This window comes from Manis pentadactyla, chromosome 10 (genome assembly GCF_030020395.1).
Source record: "Manis pentadactyla isolate mManPen7 chromosome 10, mManPen7.hap1, whole genome shotgun sequence".
In the NCBI taxonomy this organism is placed as follows: Eukaryota; Metazoa; Chordata; class Mammalia; order Pholidota; family Manidae; genus Manis; species Manis pentadactyla.
In genome coordinates, this window is record NC_080028.1 from 97,787,241 (window position 1) to 97,812,168 (window position 24,928).

The 24,928-nt window shown below is 43.5% G+C and overlaps 1 protein-coding gene and 1 pseudogene across 1 annotated transcript; both read right to left on the minus strand.

Moving 5' to 3' along the window:
• Positions 1 to 2,202: 2,202 nt before the first annotated feature.
• On the minus strand, positions 2,203 to 16,322 carry LOC130679174 (zinc finger protein 892-like; annotated as a pseudogene).
• A 132-nt stretch (positions 16,323 to 16,454) lies between these two features.
• Positions 16,455 to 24,001, minus strand: ATP5MF (ATP synthase membrane subunit f). The gene is made up of 4 exons (XM_036896972.2): positions 23,853 to 24,001; positions 18,573 to 18,680; positions 17,291 to 17,407; positions 16,455 to 16,584 (listed from the first exon to the last, which is right to left on the minus strand). The coding sequence occupies exons 1-4, from the start codon at positions 23,863 to 23,865 to the stop codon at positions 16,556 to 16,558; spliced, it is 267 nt and encodes an 88-aa protein (XP_036752867.1). The 5' UTR covers positions 23,866 to 24,001; the 3' UTR covers positions 16,455 to 16,555.
• Positions 24,002 to 24,928: the final 927 nt, after the last annotated feature.

Sequence of the window (24,928 nt, forward strand, 5' to 3'; positions counted from 1 at the left end):
AGTCTTATAGGAAAGTCACTTAGTATTTCATCATTAAGTATAATGTTATCTGTGGGTTTTTCATAACTGCCTTTATTCAGATTGTGTTAGTTCCCTTGTTTCTAGTATGCTAAGCATTTAAATCATGGATGGGTGTTAAATTTTGTCAAATGTCTTCATTCTTCTATTAATATGGTCACATGGGGTTCTTTCCCCTTTCTTTTATCCTTTTAAGTTGGTAAATTGCATTGATGTCTGATTATTAAGCCAAACTTGCATTCCCAGGATGAACCCCATTTTGGTATATTATATACTTGGTGTGTATATATATATTTCTGGGTTCATTTTCCCCCACATTTTCATAAGGATTTTTGGTGTATCTATCTACCTGAAGGATATGGTTTATATTCTTTTGGGAGAGGGGAGGGAAAATAGGGGTCATGTCCTTGTCAGGTTTTTATGTGAGAGTTAAGCTAGCCTCACAAAACAAGTTCTTTTCTGAAAGACCTGTACAAAATTGGTATTATTTATTTCCCAAATATTGTCAAATTATTGGCATAAAAATATTCATAATATTCCCATATTATTTTAACTTTGTAGAAGCTTAAGTGATTTTGCACCATCTTCCTTGCTAATATAAGCATTTAAAGCAATACATCTCCCTTTGCTGCATCCTGCAATTATGCATCTCACACAATTAGAGTTTGAATTGAATATATTTTCAGTATCACTCAATGCAAAATATTTGTAAATTTTCCTCTACATTTTTTTACTTGGATTAGAGATGTAGCATTTAATTTCCAAATATTTGTGGATTTTCTAACTATGTTATCTTATTGATCTAGACTTTCATTCAATGTAGTAGAGAATATTTGCAGTCCTTTTGAATTTATTCAATCTTGTTTCAAGGCCCAGAGAATAATCTAACTTGCACATTTCATGTTCACTAGCATTCTTAAAAGCAGCATTTTTATTGTATATCTTATAAGTGTTTCTGTAGAGTGTGACTCTTTAGATATAATTGAGTCATTCTTCATTTTCAGTGTGTCTTTGTTTTATTGAAATGTTTTTTCCATTTAATGTAATTATTGACATGGTTGAATTTAGGTCTACCATTTTGCTGTTTACTATTTGTCCCATCTGTTTGTTTCTCTCTTCTTTCTTTCCCGCTTTCTTTCTGGGCTAAACACTTTTTAGTATGTAATTTAATTCCTCTACTTGCATTATCTCTTAATGAATGTTTTATATTAAAATATCATTTTAATTTTTCATAATCTCCTTGGAGTTATCACTGTGCTTCATGTTTAATATAGGAATATTCTTGGTTTACCCTTTCTCCCACCTATATTCCTTGAAGTTCAATATTCATGCACACAACTAAATTTTATTTTAATTTTGGGGAATTCTAAGATACAAACTATATGGTTGGAGTCAAAAGTTGAACTCTCTACAAAAAGTCCCCCTTCAGTCACTATGTCTTCACTCCTGGCCTGTAGGTTCTCCCCTGTTTGTTTCTTATGGTTAATATTTGCCACCACTGGGCAAGCACAATATATAATCCTGGTAGCTAAAGAGGCTGAGAAAGCTGTAACCAGACTTAAAGGAACACATTTAGAAAGGATCAGGGTCAGAACAGAAGTTAGCATCAGGCAGGTCAGTTCACACAAGTCAGAGAAAACAGCAAAAGTCCAAAGGGATCCAAATCAGGTTTTAAAAAAAATGATGTTACATTATTAGCAAGAGAAAGAAGCAGCAGACATAAGGATACAAAGAGCTCTTGAGAACTAATGTAGGTCATCATTATCCTTTGGGCTGCCTGTAATCCTCCCATCTTATTGAGTTGATTCTTGTACAGAAAGAATCTAAATCAGTGATTCTTAATCTTGGCTGCATATAGGAACTACCTAAGGAGTTAAAAAATTCCTGATGCACACCCCAGTCCAACTTAATCAGAATCTCTGTTTTAAAAAATACCTAGGTATTTTTTAAAGCTTCTTAGATGATTTTGATGTACATCCAGGGTTAATAACTACTGCCTTAAATGTTTGCAAATGTGAAAAGGAACAAGTGGAGTGTAGGGACAGAGAGAAAGAGGATATTCTGGGCTTAGGTTTTTTCTTCTCTTTTTATTTCCCTAGAGAAACCTCCCAGAAATTTTTCTCTTTGGGATCCTGATCCTACCCACTTTGGCTTCAGGTTGAAACTACCATTTAGAGAGCTATCAGCCCCAAATAATATTCAGTCTGTACCTCTAATTAGTTTTCCCACTGATATTAGATGCTCAGCTCCTTACTCTGTTACTCTTCACTAAACTAGACTTTCTTCTTCTGTATTCCCCTAGAAATTCTCTCCTCTATTGCTTCAGCTATTTTGGTTTTGTAGTTGTACCTCTTGTCTTCTCCCATAACTAATAACATTTCAAGAAAGAGGACTAGTGTTTGTATGACACAGCCTTATATATTAGGAGAGAATACATAATTATATAATGAATTTACTACATTGTATTCATCATGAATATCTTTATGTTGATGAAAAGCTGAACGTACACTGAAGGTTTTCTCACATTTCTTGCATTTGTAGGGCTTTTTCTCCTGTATGAATTTTCTGGTGTTCAATAAGAAATGAACTCTGTATAAAGGCTTTGTCACAATCATTGCATTTATAGGGTTTCTCTCCAGTATGAGTTCTCAGATGCTTTGCAAGGGATGAGCTCTGGCTGAAGGCTTTCTCACATTCTTTATATTTGTAAGGTTTCTCTCCAGTATGAATTCTCTGATGTCTTACAAGAGCCGAATGGTCACACTGAAGGCTTTCCCACATTCATTTACATTTGTAAGGTTTTTCCCCAGTATGAGTTCCTTGATGTTGAATAAGAGCTGAACAGTAACAGAAAGCTTTCCCACATTTGCTACATTCATATGGCTTTTCCCCTGTATGAGTTATCCAATGTTGAGTAAGGCCTGACCTGTCACTAAAGGCTTTCCCACACTCTTTACATCTACAGGGTTTTTCTCCAGTATGAACCCTTTGATGTTTAATAAGGGATGAAGTGTCATTAAAAGCTTTCCCACATTCCTTGCATTTACAGGGTTTCTCTCCAGTGTGTATTCTGTAATGTTGAATAAGGTATGTACTTTGGTTGAAGGCCTTCCCACATTCATTGCACTCATAGGGCTTTTCTCCAGTATAAATGATATGATGTTGAATAAGAGCTGAACGATGACTGAAGGCTTTCCCACACTTGGTACACTCATAGGGTTTCTCTCCAGTGTGAATTCTCTGATGCTGAATAAGTAATAAGCTCATACTGAGGGCCTTTCCACATTCATTACACAAATAGGACTTCTCTCCAGTATAAATTCTCTGATAGAGCATAAAGGCTGAGTAGTAACTAAAGGACTTCCCACACTTTGCATTTCCAAGGTTTTTGGACTGATTTAATGTTCTGATATTTGGTTGAGTTTGAATTTTTCCCAGTTTCATTACAATCCTCCATAGAGTTATTCTTGTGTTTGATTATGACTTGCCTTAAATCTTTCTTCTGATTTCTTTGTTGCCTTTGTAATGTGCCTTCACATTGCCGGGCTTCTATCAATCTGGAGTCCCAGTAATCATCTTTGTTAATTCTTTCTATTATCAGCTTCCTTTCAGATAATACTTCATAAACTTCCTGCTTTGAAAGGGACTCTTTTGTTTCAGATGTAGATTCAGACTCTGAAATAAATAAAAAGTACAAATGTTTGTGTTCATGTTGAGAGAAAGAAAACTGAGTTGACAAGAGGATAAAGAAAATTAAAATGCCTATTAAAAATGCTTATTTGAATGTTTTCAGAAACACCTCAAGGTAACAGCAGATGAATAAGGTTTAGGGAATAACAGATGGGAAAATGACTACTATAAGGCACAATGAAAGGGCAATGAGGATGCTGTACCTAAGAATGGAAAAGTGAAGAGACTAAGCAGGAAGAGGACAAGCACATGAGAATAGAATAAATTTTAACATAAAACTGAGGAAGGGAGAAAGAAAGAAATGGTTGAGACTGGGTAGTTTTGAAAAAGTGTTACACAAAAAATAATTTATAATACCACCACCTGGAGACAACCACTTCTGACTTTTCAAATAGTTCCCTCTAGTACTTTATGAAATGCACAGATTTTTTGTTTATTTACTATATATTTTAAATATAATTTTGTGCCACTACGTATCACTGTCCCTCTCCTTACCTACCTCCTTTCCTTCTTTCCTCCCTTCCCTTTCTTTTTTTTCTCTCATAACCAAATTTCCCAAAAAGGTTTTGTACATTCTGTCATCACATATTTGCTCCTGATTCACTGCAGCCAGGCTTCTCTTCCTACCACTCAGCTGAAATTGCTCTCACTGACATCACCAACCATTTCTATGTCACCAGCAGATCCTTTTCATTCCTGGTCTAGCTTTGCTTCTCAACAGCACTTGACAGTTTTAACCAAGCCTTCTTCCTAATAACATTCCCCCCCCTTTTCCCCCAAATTTATTCACATATAATTGACATATATTCTATCTTCTATGATTCTAAGCCCTACAGGTTTTTCTCCTGATCCACATTTCTTTGGAACGTTTTCTGCTGTTTCTGTTTAAAGACTGACACTTCTTCATGTTCTATTTTAGGATCTCCTCTTTTGCTCTCTTCTGTCTCCACTCCTCCCCAATTGCATTGTGTCATTTAAAGACCGTGTCCAATCCATGGTATTAACTGCCTTCTTTTTTCGTTATTATCTCATTAGATTTTTTTAAATTAAAGTATCACTGATATACAATCACATGAGCAACATTGTGGTTACTAGATCCCCCCTGTTATTAAGTCCCACCACATACCCCATTACAGTCACTGTCCATCAGCATAGTAAGATGCTATAGAATCACTACTTGTCTTCTCTGTGCTATACTCCCTCCCCCATATCCCCCTATATTATGTGTGCATAATGCCCCTTAATCCCTGTATACCATCCTCACCACCCACTGTCCCCAGTCCCTTTCCCTTTGGTAACTGTTAATCCATTCTTGGGTTCTGTGAATCTGCTGTTGTTTTGTTCCTTCAGTTTTTTGTTTTTATACTCCACAAATGAGTGAAATCATTTGGTACTTGTCTTCCTCCACCTGGCTTATTTCACTGAGCATAATACCCTCTAGCTCCACCCATGTTGTTGCAAATGGTAGGAACTGTTTTCTTCCTATGGCTGAATAATATTCCATTGTGTATATGTACCACATCTTCTTTATCCATTCATCTATTGATGGACACTTAAGTTGCTTCCATTTCTTGGCTATTGTAAATAGTGCTGCGATAAACATAGGGGTGCATATGGCTTTTTGAAACTGGGCTTGGGCATTCTTAGGGTAAATTCCTAGGAGTGGAATTCATGGCTCAAATGGTATTTCTATTTTGAGTTTTTTGAGGAACCTCCATACTGCTTTCCACAATGGTTGAACTAATTTACATTCCCCCCAGCAGTGTTGGAGGGTTCCCCCTTCTCCACATCCTCGCCAGCATTTGTCATTGTTTGACTTTTGGATGTTGGCCATCCTAACTGGTGTGAGGTGATATCTTATTATGGTTTTCATTTGCATTTCTCTGATGATTAGAGATGTGGAGCATCTTTTCATGTGCCTGTTGGCCATCTGAATTTCTTCTTTGGAGAAGTGTCTTTTCAGCTCCTCTGCCCATTTTTTAATCAGGTTATTTGCTTTTTGTTTGTTGAGGTGTGTGATCTCTTTATATATTTTGGGTGTCAACCCCTTATTGGATATATCATTTATGAATATATTCTTCCATACTGTAGGATGCCTTTTTGTTCTACCAATGGTGTCCTTTGCTGTACAGAAGCTTTTTAGTTTGATATACTCCCACTTGTTCATTTTTGCTTTTGTTTCCCTTGCCCAAGAAGATATGTTCATGAGAAAGTTGCTCATGTTTATATTCAAGAGAATTTTGCCTATGTTTTCTTCTAAGAGTTTTATGGTTTCACGACTTACATTCAGGTCTTGGATCGATTTCGAGGTTACTTTTGTGTATGGAGTTAGACAGTAATCCACTTTCATTCTCTTACATGTAGCTGTCCAGTTTTGCCAACACCAGTTGTTGAAGAGGCTATCATTTCCCCATTGTATATCCATGGGTCCTTTATTGTATATTAGTTGACCATATATGTTTGGATTTATATCTGGGCACTCTAGTCTCTTCCATTGGTCTATGGTTCTGTTCTTGTGCCAGTACCAAATTGTCTTGATTACTGTGGCATTGTAGTAGAGTCGTTATTATTTTTTAACAAAAAAAATCCCCTCATTTCCCCCCCCCCCAATATTGACTTTCTGAAGAAGTCATTTTATAGCCTGTCCAACAGTCTAGATTTGTCTGATTGCTTCTTTTTGGTGTAATTTAAGTTCCTCCTCTGACTACTGTATTTCTTGTAAACTGAGGATTCAAATGAAACAACTTTGGCAAGAAAACTATGTGTGCTTTTTGAGTGTGTTTGTGCTTTAATATATATATATATATCTTTTACTATCATTAATCTACAATTACATGAGCAACATTATGTTTCCTAGACTCCCCCATCACCAAGTACCCACACACACAAATCCCATTACAGTCACTGTCCATCAGTATAGTAAGATGCTGTTGAATCACTACTTCTCTTCTCTGTGTTGCACAGCCCTCCCCATGTCCCCCCACCACATTATATATGCTAACCATTATGTCCCCTTTCTTCGCACCCCCCTTATCCCTCCCTTCCCACCCATCCTCCCCAGTCCCTTTCCCTTTGGTAACTCTTAGTCCATTCTTGGGTTCTGTGATTCTGCTGCTGTTTTGTTCCTTCAGTTTTTTCATTGTTCTTATACTCCACAGATGAGTGAAATCATTTGATATATCTCTTTCTCTGCCTGGCTTATTTCACTGAGCATAATGCCCTCTAGCTCCATCCATGTTGTTGCAAGTGGTAGGATTTGTTTTCTTCTTATGGCTGAATAATATTCCACTGTGTATATGTACCACATCTTTTTTATCCATTCATCTACTGATGGACATTTAGGATGCTTCCATTTCTTGGCTATTGCAAATAGTGCTGTGATAAACATAGGAGTACAAATGTCTCTTTCAAACTGGGCTTCTGCATTCTTAGGGTAAATTCCTAGAAGTGGGATTCGTGGGTCAAATGGTATTTCTATTTTGAGCTTTTTGAGGAACCTCCATATTGCTTTCCACAATGGTTGAACTAGCTTACATTCCCACCAGAAGTGTAAGAGGGTTCCCCTTACTCCACATCCTCACCAGCATTTGTTGTTCTTAGTCTTTTCAATGCCGGCCATCCTTACTGGTGTGAGGTGATATCTCATTGTGGTTTTAATTTGCATTTCCCTGATGATTAGTGATGTCGAGCATCTTTTCATGTGTCTTTTTGCCATCTGAATTTCTTCTTTGGAGAACTGTCTTTTCATGTCCTCTGCCCATTTGTTAATTGGGTTATTTGATTTTTGGGTGTTGAGGTGTGTAACTTCTCTATATATTTTGGATGTTAACCCCTTGTTGGATATGTCATTTACAAATATATTCTCCCATACTGTAGGATGCCTTTTTGTTTTGTTGATGATGTCCTTCGCCATACAAAACCTTTATAGTTTGATGTAGTCCCATGAGTTCATTTGTTTCCCTTTCTTAAGGAAATGGGTTCAAGAAGAAGTTGCTCATGCTTATATTCAGGAAATGTTTGCCTATGTTGTCTTCTCATAGTTTTATGGTTTCATGACTTACATTCAGGTCTTTGATCCATTTCTAATTTACTTTCGTGTATGGGGTTAGACAGTGATCCAGTTTCATTCTCTTACATGTAGCTATCCAGTTTTGCCAAAACCAACTGTCGAAGAGGCTGCCATTTCCCCATTGTATGTCCATGGCTCCTTTATCATATATTAATTAACCATATATGCTTGGGTTTATATCAGGGCTGTCTAGTCTGTTCCATTGGTATATGGGTCTGTTCTTGTGCTGGTACCAAATTGTCTTGATTACTGTGGCTTTGTAGTACAGCTTGAAGTTGGGGAGTGAGATCCCCCCCCACTTTATTCCTCCTTCTCAGGATTGCTTTGGCTATTTGGGGTCGTTGGTGGTTCCATGTGAATTTTTGAACTATTTGTTCCAGTTCACTGAAGAATGTTGTTGGTAATTTGATAGGGATGTCATCAAATCTGTATATTGCTTTGGGCAGGATGGCCATTTTGATGATATTAATTCTTCCTAGCCAAGAGCATGGGATGAGTTTCCATTTGTTAGTGACCTCTTTAATTTCTCTTAAGAGTGTCTTGTAGTTTTCAGGTATAGGTCTTTCACTTTCTTGGTTAGGTTTATTCCTAGGCATTTTATTCTTTTTGATGCAATTGTGAATGGAATTGTTTTTCTGATTTCTCTTTCTATTAGTCCATTGTTAGTGTATAGGAAAGCCACATATTTCTCTGTGTTAATTTTGTATCCTGCAACTTTGCTGTATTCCAATATCAGTTCTACTAGTTTTGGAGTGGAGTCTTTAGGGTTTTTTATGTACAATATCATGTCATCTGCAAATAGTGACAGTTTAACTTCTTCTGTACCAATCTGGATTCCTTGTATTTCTTTGGTTTGTCGAATTGCCGTGGCTAGGACCCCCAGTACTATGTTGAATAACAGTGGGGAGAGTGGACATCTCTGTCTTGTTCCCGATATCAGAGGAAATGTTTTCAGCTTCCCACTGTTCAGTATGATGTTGTCTGTGGGTTTATCATATATGGCCTTTATTATATTGAGGTACGTGTCCTCTATACCCATTTTGTTGAGAGGTTTTATCATTAATGGATGTTGAATTTTGTCAAATGCTTTTTCAGCATCCATGGAGATGATCATGTGTTTTTTGTCTTTCTTTTGGTTGATGTGGTGGATGATGTTGATGGATTTTCGAATGTTGTACCATCCTTGCATCCCTGGGATGAATCCCACTTGGTCATGGTGTATGATCCTCTTGATGTATTTTTGAATTCGGTTGCTAATTTTCTGTTGAGTATTTTTGCATCTATGTTCATCAGGGATATTGGTTTCTAATTTACTTTTTTGGTGGGGTCTTTGCCTGGCTTTGGTATTAGGGTGATGTTGGCTTCATAGAATGAGTTTGAGAGTATTCCATCCTCTTCTATTTTTTGGAAAACTTTAAAGAGAATTGGTATTATGTCTTTTCTGTATGTCTGATTAAATTCCAAGGTAAATCTGGCTGGCCCGGGGATTTTGTTCCTGGGTAGTTTTTTATTACCACTTCAATTTATTTGCTGGTAATTGGTTTGTTTAGATTTTGTGTTTCTGCCTTGGTCAGTCTTGGAAGGTTGTATTTTTCTAAGAAGTTCTCCATTTCTTCTAGATTTTTCAGCTTGTTAGCATATAGGTTTTCATAGTATTCTCTAATAATTCTTTGTATTTCTATGGGATCTGTCATGATTTTTCCTTTCTCGTTTCTGATTCTGTTGATGTGTGTTGATTCTCTTTTTCTCTTAATAAGTCTGGCTAGAAGCTTATCTATTTTGTTTATTTTCTCAAAGAACTTGCTATTGGTTTCATTGATTTTTTCTATTGTTTTATTCTTCTCAATTTTATTTATTTCTTCTCTGATCTTTATTGTGTCCCTCGTTCTGCTGACTTTAGGCCTCATTTGTTCTTCTTTTTCCAATTTCAATAATTGTGACATTAGACTATTCATTTGGGATTGTTGTTCCTTCTTTAAATATGCCTTGATTGTTATATACTTTCCTCTTAACATTGCTTTTGCTGTGCCCCACAGAAGTTGGGGCTTTGTGTTATTGTTGTCATTTGTTTCCATATATTGCTTGATCTCTATTTTAATTTGGTCATTGATCCATTGATTATTTAGGAGCATGTTGTTAAGCCTCCATGTGTTTGTGAGCATTTTTGCTTTCTTTGTACAATTTATTTTTAGTTTTATCCCTTTGTGGTCTGAAAAGTTAGTTGGTAGAATTTCAGTCTTTTTTAATTTACTGAGGCTCTTTTTGTGGCCTAGTATGTGGTCTATTCTAGAGAATGTTCCATGTACACTTTAGAAGAATGTGTATCCTGCTGCTTTTGGATGTAGAGTTCTATAGATGTCTATTAGGTCCATCTGTTTTAGTGTGTTGTTCAGTGCTTCTGTGTCCTTACTTCTTTTCTGTCTGGTGGATCTATCCTTTGGAGTGAGTGGCATGTTGAAGTCTCCTAAAATGAATGCATTGCATTCTATTTCCTCCTTTAGTTCTGTTAGTATGTGTTTCACATATGCTGGTGCTCCTGTGTTGGGTGCATATATATTTATAATGGTTATATCCTCTTGTTGGACTGACCCCTTTATCATTATGTAATGTCCTTCTTTATCTCTTGTTACTTTCTTTGTTTGAAGTCTATTTTGTCTGATACTAGTACTGCAACACCTGCTTTTTTCTCCCTGTAGTTTGCATGGAATATCTTTTTCCATGCCTTGACTTTTAATATGTGCATGTCTTTCAGTTTGAAGTGTGTCTCTTGTAAGCAGCATATAGATGGGTCTTGCTTTTTTATCCATTCCATTACTCTGTGTCTTTTGGTTGGTGCATTCAGTCCATTTACACTTACGGTGATTATCGAAAGATACATACTTATTGCCATTGCAGGCTTTAGATTCATGGTTACCAAAGGTTCAGGGTTAGTTTCTTTAGTATCTTACTGCCTAACTTAACTCGCTTATTGAGCTATTATAGACACTCTCTGGTGATTCTTTATTTCTCTCCCATTTCATTCTTCCTCCTCCATTCTTTATATGTTGGGTGTTTTATTCTGTGCTCTTTTGTGTTTCCTTTCACTGCTTTTGTGGGTAGTTGATTTTGTTTTTTGCCTTTAGTTAGTATTTGGTTGGTCTGCTTTCTTTGCTGTGATTTTTTCTGGTGACATCTGTTTAGCCTTAGGAGTGCTCCCATCTAGAGCAGTCCCTCTAAAATACCCTGTAGAGGTGGTTTGTGGGAGACAAATTCCCTCAACTTTTGCTTGTCTGGGAATTGTTTAATCCCTCCTTCATATTTAAATGATAATCATGCTGGATACAGTATTCTTGGTTTAAGGCCCTTCTTTTTCATTGCCTTAAATATATCATGCCATTCTCTTCTGGCCTGTTGAGAAGTCTGATGATAGCCTGATGGGTTTTCCTTTGTTGGTGACCTTTTTCCTCTATCTAGTTGCCTTTAAAACTCTGTCTTTGTCCTTGTCTTTGCCATTTTAATTATTATGTGTTTTGGTATTGTCCTCCTTGTGTCCCTTCTGTTGGGAGTTCTGTGTACTTCCGTGGTCTGAATGATTATTTCCTCCCCCAGTTTGGGGAGGTTTTCAGCAATTATTTCTTCAAATACACTTTCTATATTTTTTTCTCTTTGTTCTTCTTCTGGTACCCCTATAATGCAGATATTGTCCCTTTTGAATTGGTCACACAGTTCTCTTAATATTGTTTCATTCCTGGAGATCCTTTATCTCTCTCTGCATCAGCTGGTATGCATTCCTGTTCTCTGGTTTCTAATCCCTTAATGGCCTCTTGCATCTTCTCCATTCTGCTTTTAAATCCTTCCATAGATTGTTTTATTTCTGTAGTCTCCCTCCCTACTTTGTCCGTTAGCTTTTGTATTTTTCTCTGCAGCTCCATCAGCATGCTTATGACCTTTACTGTGAATTCTTTTACAGGGAGATTGGTTAGGTCTACCTCCCCAGATTCCTTCTCAGGGGAGGATGTCTGGTTTAGTTTGGTCTGTATCAAATTCTTCTGCCTTTTCATGGCGATAGAGGTAGTTGTGGAGAGCTGGCGCATGTCAGCTGGGAGAATGTCCCTTCTCCCTGGTTTGTGGCCTTCCTCTCTTGGGAGAATGGCAACCCATAGCGGCTTGTGCTGGGCAGCTGCTTGCAGCTGGGGTTTCTAATTCTTGCCAGGCCACTGTGGAAGAAGCTCTGCCTGCTGCTGTGGGTGTGGCCAGCCTCAGGCTGCTGCTCCACTATGGTGGAGCTGCGTCAGAGAGGAAATGGGCAGGAGGCTGTTTATCGCTGAGAGGGTCCTCCGAGATGCACTGCCGCCCAGGGGGTTACAGCGCCCGGAGTTCCCCGGGATTCCCAGCTGCTGGGCTATGTGTTCCGGGACGCTTCTGTCCACCTGTGGGGTTCCTGTCCCTTTAAGACTTTCAAAAAGCACTCGCTTCTCTTTGTCCCAGGGGCGCCAGCTGCAGGGACCCACTCACAGATTTTACTGTCCTGTTTCCCTAGTATCCAGCACCTCATGCACTGTGTCTGCACTCCCAGTGCGGATGGCTAGGGCTGGGTATTTAGTAGTCCTGGGCTCCCTCTCCCTCTCTTCTCCAACTCCTCTCCTCCCACCAGGAGCTGGGGTGAGGGGCACTTGGTTCTCACCGGGTGCAGCTTGTATCTTACCCCCTTCGTGAGGCGCTGGGTTCTCGCAGGTGTGGATGTAGCCTGGATTTTGTCCTGTATCTTCTGGTCTTTCAGGGATAGTTGTATTTGTTGTATTTTCAAAGGTATATATGGTTTTGGGAGGAGATTTCCACTGCTCTACTCATGCTGCCATCTTGGCTCCTCATTTCATTTTGGATACACATGCATTAAACCAGCCCCCTCTGCCTTTGGCTTATCATGTAGAAGGAAGGACTGAAGGGAAAAGAGGCTGTGAGTTGCCCTATCTCTGCCTTTCCTTCTAGGTCATCATTTTGGCTAATGGAGGGAAGTACCGGGTGAGAAAAGGTGTGTCAGGGTTCCCTGGTCCCTCGTGACTGCCACTGCCCATCTTGTCTCCTTTTTGCATTCCATACAAGTTCTGGTTTGAACAGAAGCAAGGTTGTCGGCAGCCCTTGATACGCCATGCTTGTCTTACACTTCCTTTGAGCCTTGCTGAGCCTCTGCCCCCCATGAGGCCCTGGGATTCCGTGCCCATGGGGCACTGCCAACACTGTATGCTAACCGGGGAGCATGGAGATGTACCCACGTTCCAAGTACCCCGTTTTTTCTCTCATGCTCATTTTTCTGTGAATTTCACTTACAACACACACAGAAAGCAAAATCATTAAGAACTTCAGGATGGCCACAGGGGAGGAGCGTTTACCCAAGTGGGGAGCCTTTCTAAGCGCGAGGCCCTGTGTGGCCTAGGAAGTGGGCCCTGCCAGGCCGACAGTTTGCTCCTCTGCCTGTTGGCACACCTTTAGTGCCCATGTTCACAGCTGGTTCCTTCTAGTGACCAAAGGAGCCTGCCAGAGCCCTAGAAGCCCCACCCAGGCCCACCTGGGACACTCCAGGGCCAGTCAAGGCCATTATCCCTGCATGGGCTTCCTAGGGAACGGGCAAGCTTCTGCTTCAGGAGCCCATTGACTGCCCCCCCGCTCTTCCTCCCACCCAGAAACCAGAGGCCCGCACCCCCAGCCCTGCTGCTCCTGGGCTACGCAGCCTTGGGTAGGGCCTGCCCCTCACAGTCTCGGTTTCCCTGGGGTGACAGAGGCAAGGCTGTGGGCTGCCTGACCTGCTCCGGGAGCTTGCCATCAGCCAGGCCAGGGGAGCAGTTATCCTCCCTTGTCCACTTCTTTGTCACACTCAGGGACATCTTAGGAAACAGTTGGTGTCAGCGGTCACGCAGCCTGGCCGCCTTCCAGGAGTGGGGAATGTTCATCCCAAAGTACGCGGTTTCCCACCCAGCTGGAGTTTCCGCTGACACAGCCGTATTTTCAGCACTAGCATTGTACTTACCTATAGGTCAGGCCTATTTTAATTCCGCTGGGACTAGTGCTGGGCTGAGACCGCCTTCCGGGGCTGACAGAGAGAAGTACTAGGCTGGTTCAGCCCACCTGGGCTGCTGAAGGGAGGTGGCAGAGGGAGGTGTGGGGAAGCAGGAAGGGGCAGGCAGCCCTGGTCTCCAAACCCCAGCACACCTGGGGCCCCTTCACCTTGTTCCTTCCTGGCAGGGACCCCAACACACACACTTAGCTGGTGAGGCAGGGAAAGAATCCTGGACTGAGCATCAGGGGACATGGTTTATGTCCCACAAACGTGGAGTATGATTTTGGTAAGTGGTGCTATCTCCTGCCTCAGTTTCCATACCTGTGTCATGACAGGCTGCTTCGGTCATGCTAGACAGCACTTCCAGGTCCTTGTGTCCCTGTGGTTCAGAGCCCAGCTGGTGCTCCAGGGCAGCCCCCTGTAGCTGTGTGACCCTGTCAAGTTACAAAACTTCTCTGTGTCCAGGTGTCCCCAACTGCAACAAGGGGATAAAAATGGGGCCCATCTCAGGCTCCTGGGAATGAGATGACAGGTGCATACAGGCAGTCACGTGGCCCTGCCTGGAACTCGGTGACGACTCAGCAGGAGGTAACTAGGTTATTTCCAGCCCCAGCCATCCACCCAAGGTGCCCCTCACCTCACCAGCCCACATCAGCCCAGGCCCAGCCGGGGAGGCCCGGTGCTCACTGACATTCTGACCACCAGGATCCATACCCGGCCAGAGTGAACCTAACCTGCATCTCTCACCAGATCTGGTAATACCCTTGACGGTTTTTATTGAAATGAAGCAGAACCTGCACATGACTTACTTTTTCATTAATAACCAGCCTCCCTCCTCACGCCCCTCCCCTCCTGCTGCTGTCCTTGAGGACAGGCTCGGGTGGGGAACTGGGAGTCCCCCGAGGCCGGTTCAGCCAGCTCCGGGGCAGAGGTGCATGGGGCGGCCTGCCTCCAGTTCCCCTGCAGGCAGATGCCCCCAGCAGTCTATGTGCTGGATGGCCCAGGAGATGCCCCAGGGGGCCCCAACCTGGGGGGGGGGCGTGCCTTGTAGCCCCACAGACACATCAGCCCCAAGGGCAGGTGCTACAGGAAGCAGAGCCAGACACAACCAGCTTGGCCTGGAGGTGCTGGGAAGGTGCCTTTGAGCTGATGCTTGAGTGATGACGTAGCTCTCCTGCTGAAAAGGAGGCACCGGCTGTTCCAGGTGGCAGGAGTGGCCCTTGCAAGGCTTAGGGTCTGGGAGAGGCCTGGCCAATCAGAATGGAGCTTCTCTTGGCTGGGGCACTGGACAGTGCTGGGCATGTGGCAGGAGATGAGGCCAAGGGACCAGGCAGGATGGGCCTTGAGTGCAGGGCCAAGGCCTGGCTTTATCCTGAGGACAACAGGCAGCCTCAGCAGGTTATATACAGAAGAGTGACATGGTCAGATCTGATTTTTAGATCACATGGGTCCAGTGCATGAAAGGGGGCAGGAGGACAGGGGCAGGGTTGCAACTGGGGTCCTGGAGCTGTTAAGAGTGGCAGGGGCGGGGGGGCACCAGGAGCCCAGGCCTTTTCAATGCACAGGTCCTGGCAGCCTCACCCCAGTCTTAAACTCACCTCCTTCCTCTGCTGCTTTTCACATAGCAATCCTCTTGAGATTCAAGTGAGCATTTCCTATCTGGGCTCCTTTGCGTAATTTCCCTCAATTATCATTTCCAAGGTGCCAAAGAAGACTGCACACATCCCTCTCCAAGCAGCCACCCCCTCACTCCACAAGAGACCGTGTTTCAGCTTCACTCCCAGTGTCCTGAGCAGAGTCCCAGTCAGGGACGTATTGAGACTGCCTGAATGTGCTCAGGCAGGCCCTTGGCCTCTGTGGGTCTGTTTCCCCATTTGTGAGACGAGGGGCTGGGTGGCATGATTCCTAAGGAGCATTGCCCACTCCAGGCTCAAAACCACAGTCGCCTTTCCTCCTGGCAAACTTGGGAGGGTGACAGGATGATGTACCTCTTTAACAGATGAGGAAGCAGACCTAGAGAAGGGAAGGGATTTGCTGTGGTCACTCGGCTTCAGTGGCGGCATGAGCCCAGTCCTTCCCTCTCCACCCATAGGGCCACCTGAGCTCTATGGGCTCCAGGGCAGGTGGGGAGAGCAGAGCCTCACAGGACAATGATGAAGGGGAAAGTGAAGCAAGCCAGGGTCACAGGCCCTGAGGGCCAAGGCAGCTAGGAAACCCTTTTTGCTCCCCAGGTCTCAGCCCCACTTGCCTCCTCTAAGAAGTCTTCTGAGATCTCTTGCTTCTCTGAGTCATGTTATCCCTTCCTGTCCACACTGCCTGTTGTCACCTAATCCTCTCACAACCCTTCCCCCAGGATGCTCTGGTGTCCTGGCTAGATTGTGGCTTCAGTGAGGGTGGGGATGGAATCAGAGGTGCTTATGACAAGGCAAAGAGGAGGGAAGTGCTTCTGGGCACCCAATGGGAAGCTCTGGACAACAGCCACCCCTGGTGACCTAGGATAAGGTCCCAAAGTGGTCTGGGGTGCCTACCAAGGCTCCACAGTTCAAGTCCCTTGGCTGCCCTTTGGGAGTTGTAGAACAATCACCCAGCCTATGCTCTGGGAGCTCCTGACACACAGGGAAATGCTAAGCCAGTGAGGCAGTCCATGTGACAGTCACCTTTTATTGGGTGTTAATTCTCAGGATATGAAAGGATTCAAGGGTGCCAGGCAAAGGTCGTGGTTAGGAATGCAGAATGTATCCTCTTCAGTGGTACTTCCGTAGCCGCTCATGTTCTAAAGGTAGAAAGGTGAAACAGTTAACTTTTTCAATAGGCATAGTGAAAGCACAAGATAATAGGGAGGGCAGTGGGCTAAAAAATCCCAGGAAACCATCCTGAGAATTTTTTTCAGATGACACAGAACCTGCTTACCAGCTACTCAGTGTAACAGCGGACGTGGGGGCATGACGGCACCTCAGGAGCTGACCTATGTAGACAGTCTCTTCCTTCCCAGAACACACACTCAGAAAAAACAGTCCCCAGTAACCCATCCTTCAGAGCCAGCATCACCACGAGTGCCACAGACTGGCAGGGGGCTTGGTGCTGTCATAAACCACCCAAGAAACAGCAGCCACTGTTGACACATCCCGGCATCTCCTGCCAGACCAGCTCCTCTCAGGTCTCAGAATCAGGACTAGCTATGCTTTCCAGAGCACCGCACAGATAGCAGGCCACCCACGTGTTTCCTTCTGCACTGGCTGGCTGGCTAAGGAGATGAAGCCAAATTTCCCACCATGCCGTGACAGAGCCTGCAGCACCTGGCAGAATGCTTCCTACCTTTACCCACCTTCATCTTATTTCCCTTCCTTTATTTTCCCTTTGCACAATTTTCTCACTGAAAATAATCCTTATCCTGGTAAGTCCCTTCAATTCTTTGCTGCTTGTGAACAAGTACTGCCTTCCTGGGAGACTGAAGGCAAACCAATCCCCAAGACACTCACTGAGCTCCTTGTAACAGCGGCAGTAGTTGAAAAGCACATACGCTGCCAGCACCATGGAGATCCCAGCAACGCTGCCTTTCTTCACGTCGACATACTTGTTGTAATACCGGTAGTAGCCTGCAAACAGGAGAGGAGGTCATGGCCCTGCTTTGCTGTGAGTGTGTCACACAGTGCAGTCCAATCTGGCCTGAATGTGGGGACCCAGTCCTGCACTGGCTCTTCAGGCTGCTCACCCTCCCTCAGCTGGGTGATAAAACAGCACAAATGCCCCATGGGGTCTTGGCTCTATCTTGATCCTACCCCTACCCTTTGGCCTTGATCATGTAGACTTGGCCCAGCCCATCTGCCTTTGAACCCTACCTCACCCTCATCTCCAGTCCTGCGGGTTCCCTTACCCTAATTGTGATCAAAATTCAGTAATTTTTCTTGGTTGACCTAATCCAACACCCTGAAAGGCCACCTGGCTGTGGCCAGCTGGGTTACCCTGGCCCTTGGGGAAGAGGAAGGCTTCATGCATTCACCTCTTCACTGGGTGCCCTGCCAGTAAGGAAACAGTCGCTGCCCTCTGGACTCACAGCCTATCCCATAAAACAAAATGCAATGACCACAGGTGGCCTGTGGAGCAGGGTGGGGAAGTGCAAGCATGAACGGCCACACTCACCCTCTGCTGAGGGGTCAGGGACTGTTGTAGCTAAGCATGGGGAAAAGGCCACGTACTCTAGAGCAATCTAATGTGAGGGCAAAGCCGAGGAAAGGCCTCAGGGCAGGAAGAAACGTGGCAAACGAAAAGAGCCACAGTGTGACCAGAATAAGAAAAAAGACAGGAGGGGAGACCTTGGAGGAGGCTGGGGGCCACACAGGCCCCAGTGGGATGATGTGGGTTCCACAGGATAGTCGTGCACTCTAAAACGCACGGACCTGAAGGGGAGACCACTTCCAATACTTTTGCCTGGCAGGGAGATGAGCACTCTTGTTACAGATGGAGGTTTGCTATGCTTCCCAAGGGGCCTAAGATGTAAAAATGGCCAGAGACATTTCTTTTAAGCCAGAGGCAGTGGTACTGATTTCATCCTATTGAGAACATTTTCTTGGCTGAAATATCTAGGGCTGGCCTTTGATAGGACCAATTAAAGATGGGAATTCAAGGGCTAACAATCTCTCCCTCTCCTCTGTGTAACTTACCAGTCTGAGACAAGGCCTTTACTGCCCAAATTACTTCAGGACAAAGAGATCTGAAGACCCAGAGATTCCCTTTTGTTTACAAAGTCCCCAGGGCTCTGACCTCTTTGAAATGCTCCAGCAATGCCTTTAGGGGAGAAATCCCGCATCAGTATCCAGCTTGGCAGCTCCCCTAATTTGACATCCATGAGCTTCTTCTCCTTCACTGGTACTGAAAAGGAAGAGCAGAAAAAAACAGACTGCAAAATCTCCCAATAACACAAATAGCATCCTTTTGCATCACTTACTTAAACCTTTCAGAAAGGTGCATTCAATAATGTTGTTACATGGAAGCCACATATAAGTAATATTATGAATAACTATGTCACCAAATTCACTATTTTAAGCCAGAGTATATAATGGCACAACTGTTGCAGTGACACCTTTATTAACAAACAGATTTTGAATAACAGATTGCTGGGAGTAGCGATGTAAAAAGAGAACTATGGGCCAAGAGGAAGAAAATAACCCAGTGGAGGACAGACTAGACAAGAGCACTTCAAAACTAGTATTTATCGCACACATATTAGGTCATTTAATCTTTGCACCAAGTAGCTGGTGCCTTTATTTTATGGTGGGAGGTGTGGGGGTGACTCAGAGAAGTTGGGCAACTTGGCCAACGTGACAGTGGAGTGGAGGCAGGACTCAACCTCAGATCTGACCCCCATGATCCTGAAGGCAACCTGATTTCTACCTCAAGCATCTTTCCTAGGACCAGACATCAAATGACTTGGTAAAACCACTCCAAATGATCCAATGGGCCCAGACCATATTTCACTGATAGTCTGGGGACAGAGGACACAAAGGGCTCCTGGCTGAGGTCCACCTGTACTCAGGTATGGGCTGAAAAGTAAAATAGGAAGGGGACCAGGGAGGGCAGGGGATGATGTGGGCTGTGAACATCCAAATGTTCCTAAGGAGGAACTGGTCTCCCTTCCCATTTCCTCCCTCTAGAGATCAACTTAAACTAGCTGCTTAGCAGATGCCCTCTTCAGGGCAGAGTCAAGGACAACCGTCCCTTTTTAAAGATGTCATAGGAAAAGCCAGACTAAACCACTCCAAGGTTTCTTCTCCATTTTGGGGATCCAAAGAAAGACTAAGGCTCCTCGAGCACGAACTTCAAGTCCATTGAGCAAACTGGGCCCAACCTCCCACCTAGACTCATCCAACAAATATAGAACACCTACTGTATGCCATGCAGCAGGCACTGTGGATACTGCACTGACCACAGCTGTCTACTTTCAGGAGCCAGCATTCTACCAGGAAGACAGCCATCTCATATCCACCCTGAACTCACTGTGCTTCAGCTAAACCCGACTGTTTCTCACATGCAATAGGATTATTTTCACCTGCAGGCCTCTAGATTTGCAGTGCCCCTGGATGGTCACAGGGCTATCTCCACTTACATGTCATCTCATAAAACACCTCCTTCCTAGCCCGCCAAATGTCAAGCGCCAGCACTTCCTTCCTTTCTGTATAACCCCTGAGCTCCAGTTCCCTAATCTGTAAAACGGTTTACTCCAAGGACTGAATGAGAATCTATGTAAAAGCATTCTGAACAGTGCTCAGACCCATAAGCTGTTATTATTACTGCTGAAATCTCATTAAGGTCTACATTCAACATAAAAAATAAAAATTTAAAAAAGGGTAGGCAATGAAATGGCATATAAACCCAACTGAAGACATTTTAAGCATATAGGATCTGAGGGATTAATTGAACCCTATAGTTCTTTTACAGATAAAAAACTGTGATTAGTTTGGTAATATTTTTGAAATGTGAGAGAGTCTCAAATGAATTTCCGGATATGTTCCAAATCGCTGTTGCAAAGTTTACTGGCAGTGATATTAAGTTCAACACCACTTGAGAACGACCTGTACCTTTCTCTATCACCTTGCCTGCACTATTTCTAGAAAAGTTAAACAAGTACACCTCTTACATCCCAGTTTTGTCTTCACTTGGAATGGCAGGCTTATAGTCAAAGGATTATGATAATACATTTCTTCTTGAATGAGAACAGTCAGCACCTCTGCTACACTCTCAGTGTCTTCTTGCAGGCCATGAGGAATGCACACACATCATTCTAAAACCAACCAGCTTTAAGTACGGCAATGTGGTGGGGAGTGTCCGCTTAATGTGGAAGCAGAATGACAGAGTGCTGCTAGCTATTGACACTGGGTAACAATACAAAGCATGTGTCACGTTATTCCGTTTCCTTTGTATTTGAAATCATAATAAAAAGTTTAAAAACGATTTTAAAAATAGAACTATGGTGAGGGAGATGTGCCAAAGAAAAACAGTATTTTAATGCAAAGTATGTTTAACAGGTATAAGCCTGGAGACAAAAAAAAAAAAAAAATCAGGTCACTTCTGGGCCAGTGAGGCTATTTTTTCATTCACATGAACTATGAAAATATATTCTGCATTCTCATGACCACATTCAGGAGCTGGCATTGTGCCTTGGCATTGTCACAGAAGCCAATGATTTAAAACTTATTTTTCTACATATTTATATCTCTGCACTGTGAAGATAATGTTTCCTTAACCAAAACTAGGAAATTTATAAGCACAGAAAAATAAGTCACATTAGCTTTAAGGAGAGTCAAATACAGCACTACCACAAACGTCAAAGGAGCACTAGATTCATTATAGATAGATGCATCTACACTTACTGCAAGGATTTTTCTAGTAGAAGACAAAGTCCTCAGTCCCCGGCAGCCATCCTGGAACCCTCCCCCAACACTCCTCTGCTGCACATCCCTCTGCAGTCTGGCTCACATCCGCATAGAGTGGGGTGTGAGCAGAGCAGACCCTGGGGTCAAGGATTCCAGGTGTGTACCTCTGCACAAGTTACTGCCCTCTCTGTGCTTTAGTTTCCTCCTTGGTAAAATAAGACTAGGAATAGCACCCACCTCAGGACTTGGCTCTAAGCACTGTGTAAATGGGAATGATTTTTTTTTTTGTATCATTAATATACAATTACATGAGCAACACTGTGGTTACTAGATTCCCCCCATTATCAAGTCCCCACTACATACCCCATTACAGTCACTGCCCATCAGCATAGTAAGATGCTAGAGTCACTATTTGTCTTTTCTGTGCTATACTGCCTTCCCTGTGCTCCCCCTCTATATTATGTGTGCTAATCCTAATGCCCCTTATTCCCCTTCTCCCTCCCTTCCCACCCACACCCCCAGTCCCTTTCCCTTTGGCAACTGTTAGTCCATTCTTGGGTTCTGTGAGTCTGCTGCTGTTTTGTTCCTTCAGTTTTTTCTTTGTTGTTATACTCCACAGATGAGTGAAATCATTTGGTACTTGTCTTTCTCCACCTGGCTTATTTCACTGAGCATAATACCCTCTAACTCTATCCAGTTTGTTGCAAATGGTAGGATTTGTTTTCTTCTTATGGCTGAATAATACTCCATTGTGTATATGTACCACATCTTCTTTATCCATTCATCATCTACTGACAGACACTTAGGTTGCTTCCATTTCTTGGCCATTGTAAATAGTGCTGCGATAAACATAGGGGTGCATATGGTTTCTTGAAACTGGGCTCCTGTATTGTTAGGGTAAATTCCTAGGAGTGGAATTCCTGGGACAAATGGTATTCCTATTTTGAGTTTTTTGAGGAACCTCCATACTGCTTTCCACAATGGTTGAACTAATTTACATTCCCACCAGCAGTGTAGGAGGGTTCCCCTGTCTCTGCATCCTCATGAGCATTTGTTGTTTCTATTCTTTTCTATGTTGGCCATCCTAACTGGCATGAGGTGATATCTCTTTGTGGTTTTAATTTCCATTTCCCTGCTAATTAGTGATGTGAAGGAAGCATCCTTTCATATGCCTATTGGTCATCTGAATTTCCATTTTGGAGAATCATCTGTTCATATCCTCCACCCATTTTTTAATAGGGTTATTTGCTTTTTGGGTGTTGAGGCGTGTGAGTTCTTTATATATTTTGAATGTTAACCCCTTGGGAAATGATTATTATTTTTCTGCCTATGAGCTATCTGAAAGTGGGAGCATCCACACACATAGCTTCTGGTCATGACAGCATTTCAGAGAAGGCTGAGGAAAGACTGCAGGTTCGTGTGAGGGTAGGTGGCTACATGGTCTGATTTTATCACTTCAAGGAGCATACTGTCCACCTATATGGAGAGGCAAAGAAATGCCAAGTGTCTTCTGGGTGGTAAATCTGACCTAAGCATTGGCCAGAGCAGAGTTTAGGCTTTGCAGATCACACAAGGCCTCTGCAGCATGATCTTTTCCTTTTTTTAAATACATTTTTAAAGAACAAAAATATGTTTCCAGGATGTACAACAAGAGGCCACAGAAAAATCAGCCACAGGCCACAGTTTGCCAACCCTTGGTTTCATCTACTGCTGTTAATGCATATTTACATCACTTTATTTGCTAATGAAACTCGTGGGTGTTATGTTCTGGGGACAGACACCATCTAAAAGATCATCAAAACGACAGCGCTCTTCACTACAACCCTCTGCTTAAATAAGATGCCAAGTTTCAATGCTTCCTTTTCACCTGTTGACTTGTTTAAACACAACCACCGTGGATAATCTCATGCCCATTTTTACGGATGAGAAAAACAGCGTCATTCTCATCTTTTTCTCCAGGCTGAGATTAATAATACAGAAACTGGGGTAAGACACACGTAGGTTAATCAAAACTCTGTCACATTCAATCTTTACACTGGGATCAACGTTCCCAGCACTGACTTCCTGATAAAGCTACTGCGAGGATCTAGGGCTTAAAACAAGGTTTCTGTATTTAAAAAAAACATCGTGCACAGTCCAATGAGTGCTGAGATTTATTACATGCGTGTCACCGAAAAGTCTCTGGTCATAAGGTCATCCTTGTGATTAAAGCTCACTTTGCCACGAGGCCCCAGACCCCTAGGATTGAATCCCAGCTCAACCCTCGCACTAGTAACCTTGAATAGGTCACCTCACCTCTCAGCCTATTCAGCACCCTCTCAACATATATGCGTCGAATCTTACGTGGAGCCAGGCACCGGCCTAGCACTGGCTCCTCCTGGAGCTTAATCTGAGCTTCAGGTTTAGGATAGACAAATAATTGCGCGGGGTTCAATGCAAAGCACCTGGGTAGGGGCGGAACAAAAGCAGCTACTGCTTAGGGAGGAAGGGAGGGCGGCCGAGGCGGCACATTCCCAACGTGCGGGGGCCTCAGGTGAAGCCGCGGCGAAGGCCCTGACCGAAGGGCAGAAGGCTCCGCAGCTCCCTCCCGTCCCACTGCAGCCCTGAACTCCGGGCCCCAGGCCCGGCTCCTGCCTTCAACCTGGCAGCCTAAACCGGCTCCGCAACTCACCGACTGACGCCATCTTGGAGTCCTGGGTGTCCGCTGCCCCGGCCGCGTGAGGGCTGCTGGGTAGGGAGCACGCGCACTGGCCGGCGCGGGGAGCAGAGGTTCACGGGAACCGACCCGGTAGCGATTGCTGCGAGGCTAAGGCTGCAAGGGCGCTGTGGGGTGAAGGGAGACGTCGGGGGAGGCCGAGCCCGGGACCCCGCAGGCGGGGTGGAGTGGGACTCAGCCTGGGCTTCCCATCCGGGAAGGGAGGAGGTTTGACGGGACCAAAATATGGAAAATCAGGGGAAAGGCCGGGATTGGCCTCCTGGCTTTCTTACTCTGTCGCCATAAATTTGTTGTGAGAGATGACAGGAACAATTCAAGACCCTTCCTTCCAACTGCTCTTGATGGGGGATGAGCTCAGATTTCAAGGAATTTCCAGTCACCAGGAAAAGCTTAGGCTTTAAATTGGTCCAAACCCATAGGCTATACACCGAGTGAATTCTAAGGTAAACTGTGGACCTTAAGTGATCATGATGTGTCCATGTAGGCTCATCTTTGGTTAAAAAAGGGAAAAAAAGTGCCGTTCGGGCGAGTCATGTTGAAAGTGCAGATGCTATACATGTGTTGCGGTAGGGGGTATAAGGAAACTCTCCATACCTCCCTCTCAATTTTTCCTAAACCTAAAACTGCTCTAAATTATGGCCTTTAAAAAAATGCATCAAGTATTGGCCACAGGTTGCAGCTGCTATCATCTCTCTAGAAAGAACTTGAGCTGCAAGGTAACAGCCATGGTCTTCTACCGACTTGTCTGTCTGGGTTTTGTAGGACTGCTCTACTCTGTATTTTCTTCTTCTGGTTCTTGAATTATTTCTTTATACCACTTAATCTCCTTTGATTGTCTTTGCTCATTTTCCTCACATTCTTCGTTATCTAGAATAACTTACCTTGGAGAGCCCTTTGTGTGTGTGTTTTTTCCAAAAGACTTCTTTATGCTTTGACTTCCATTAATATTCTGACAATATTGTAAGAACTTCTTGCCTGTTTTGTGAAGGTATTCTCAAAAAAAAGAATAACCAACTGCTGATTCCAGTGTT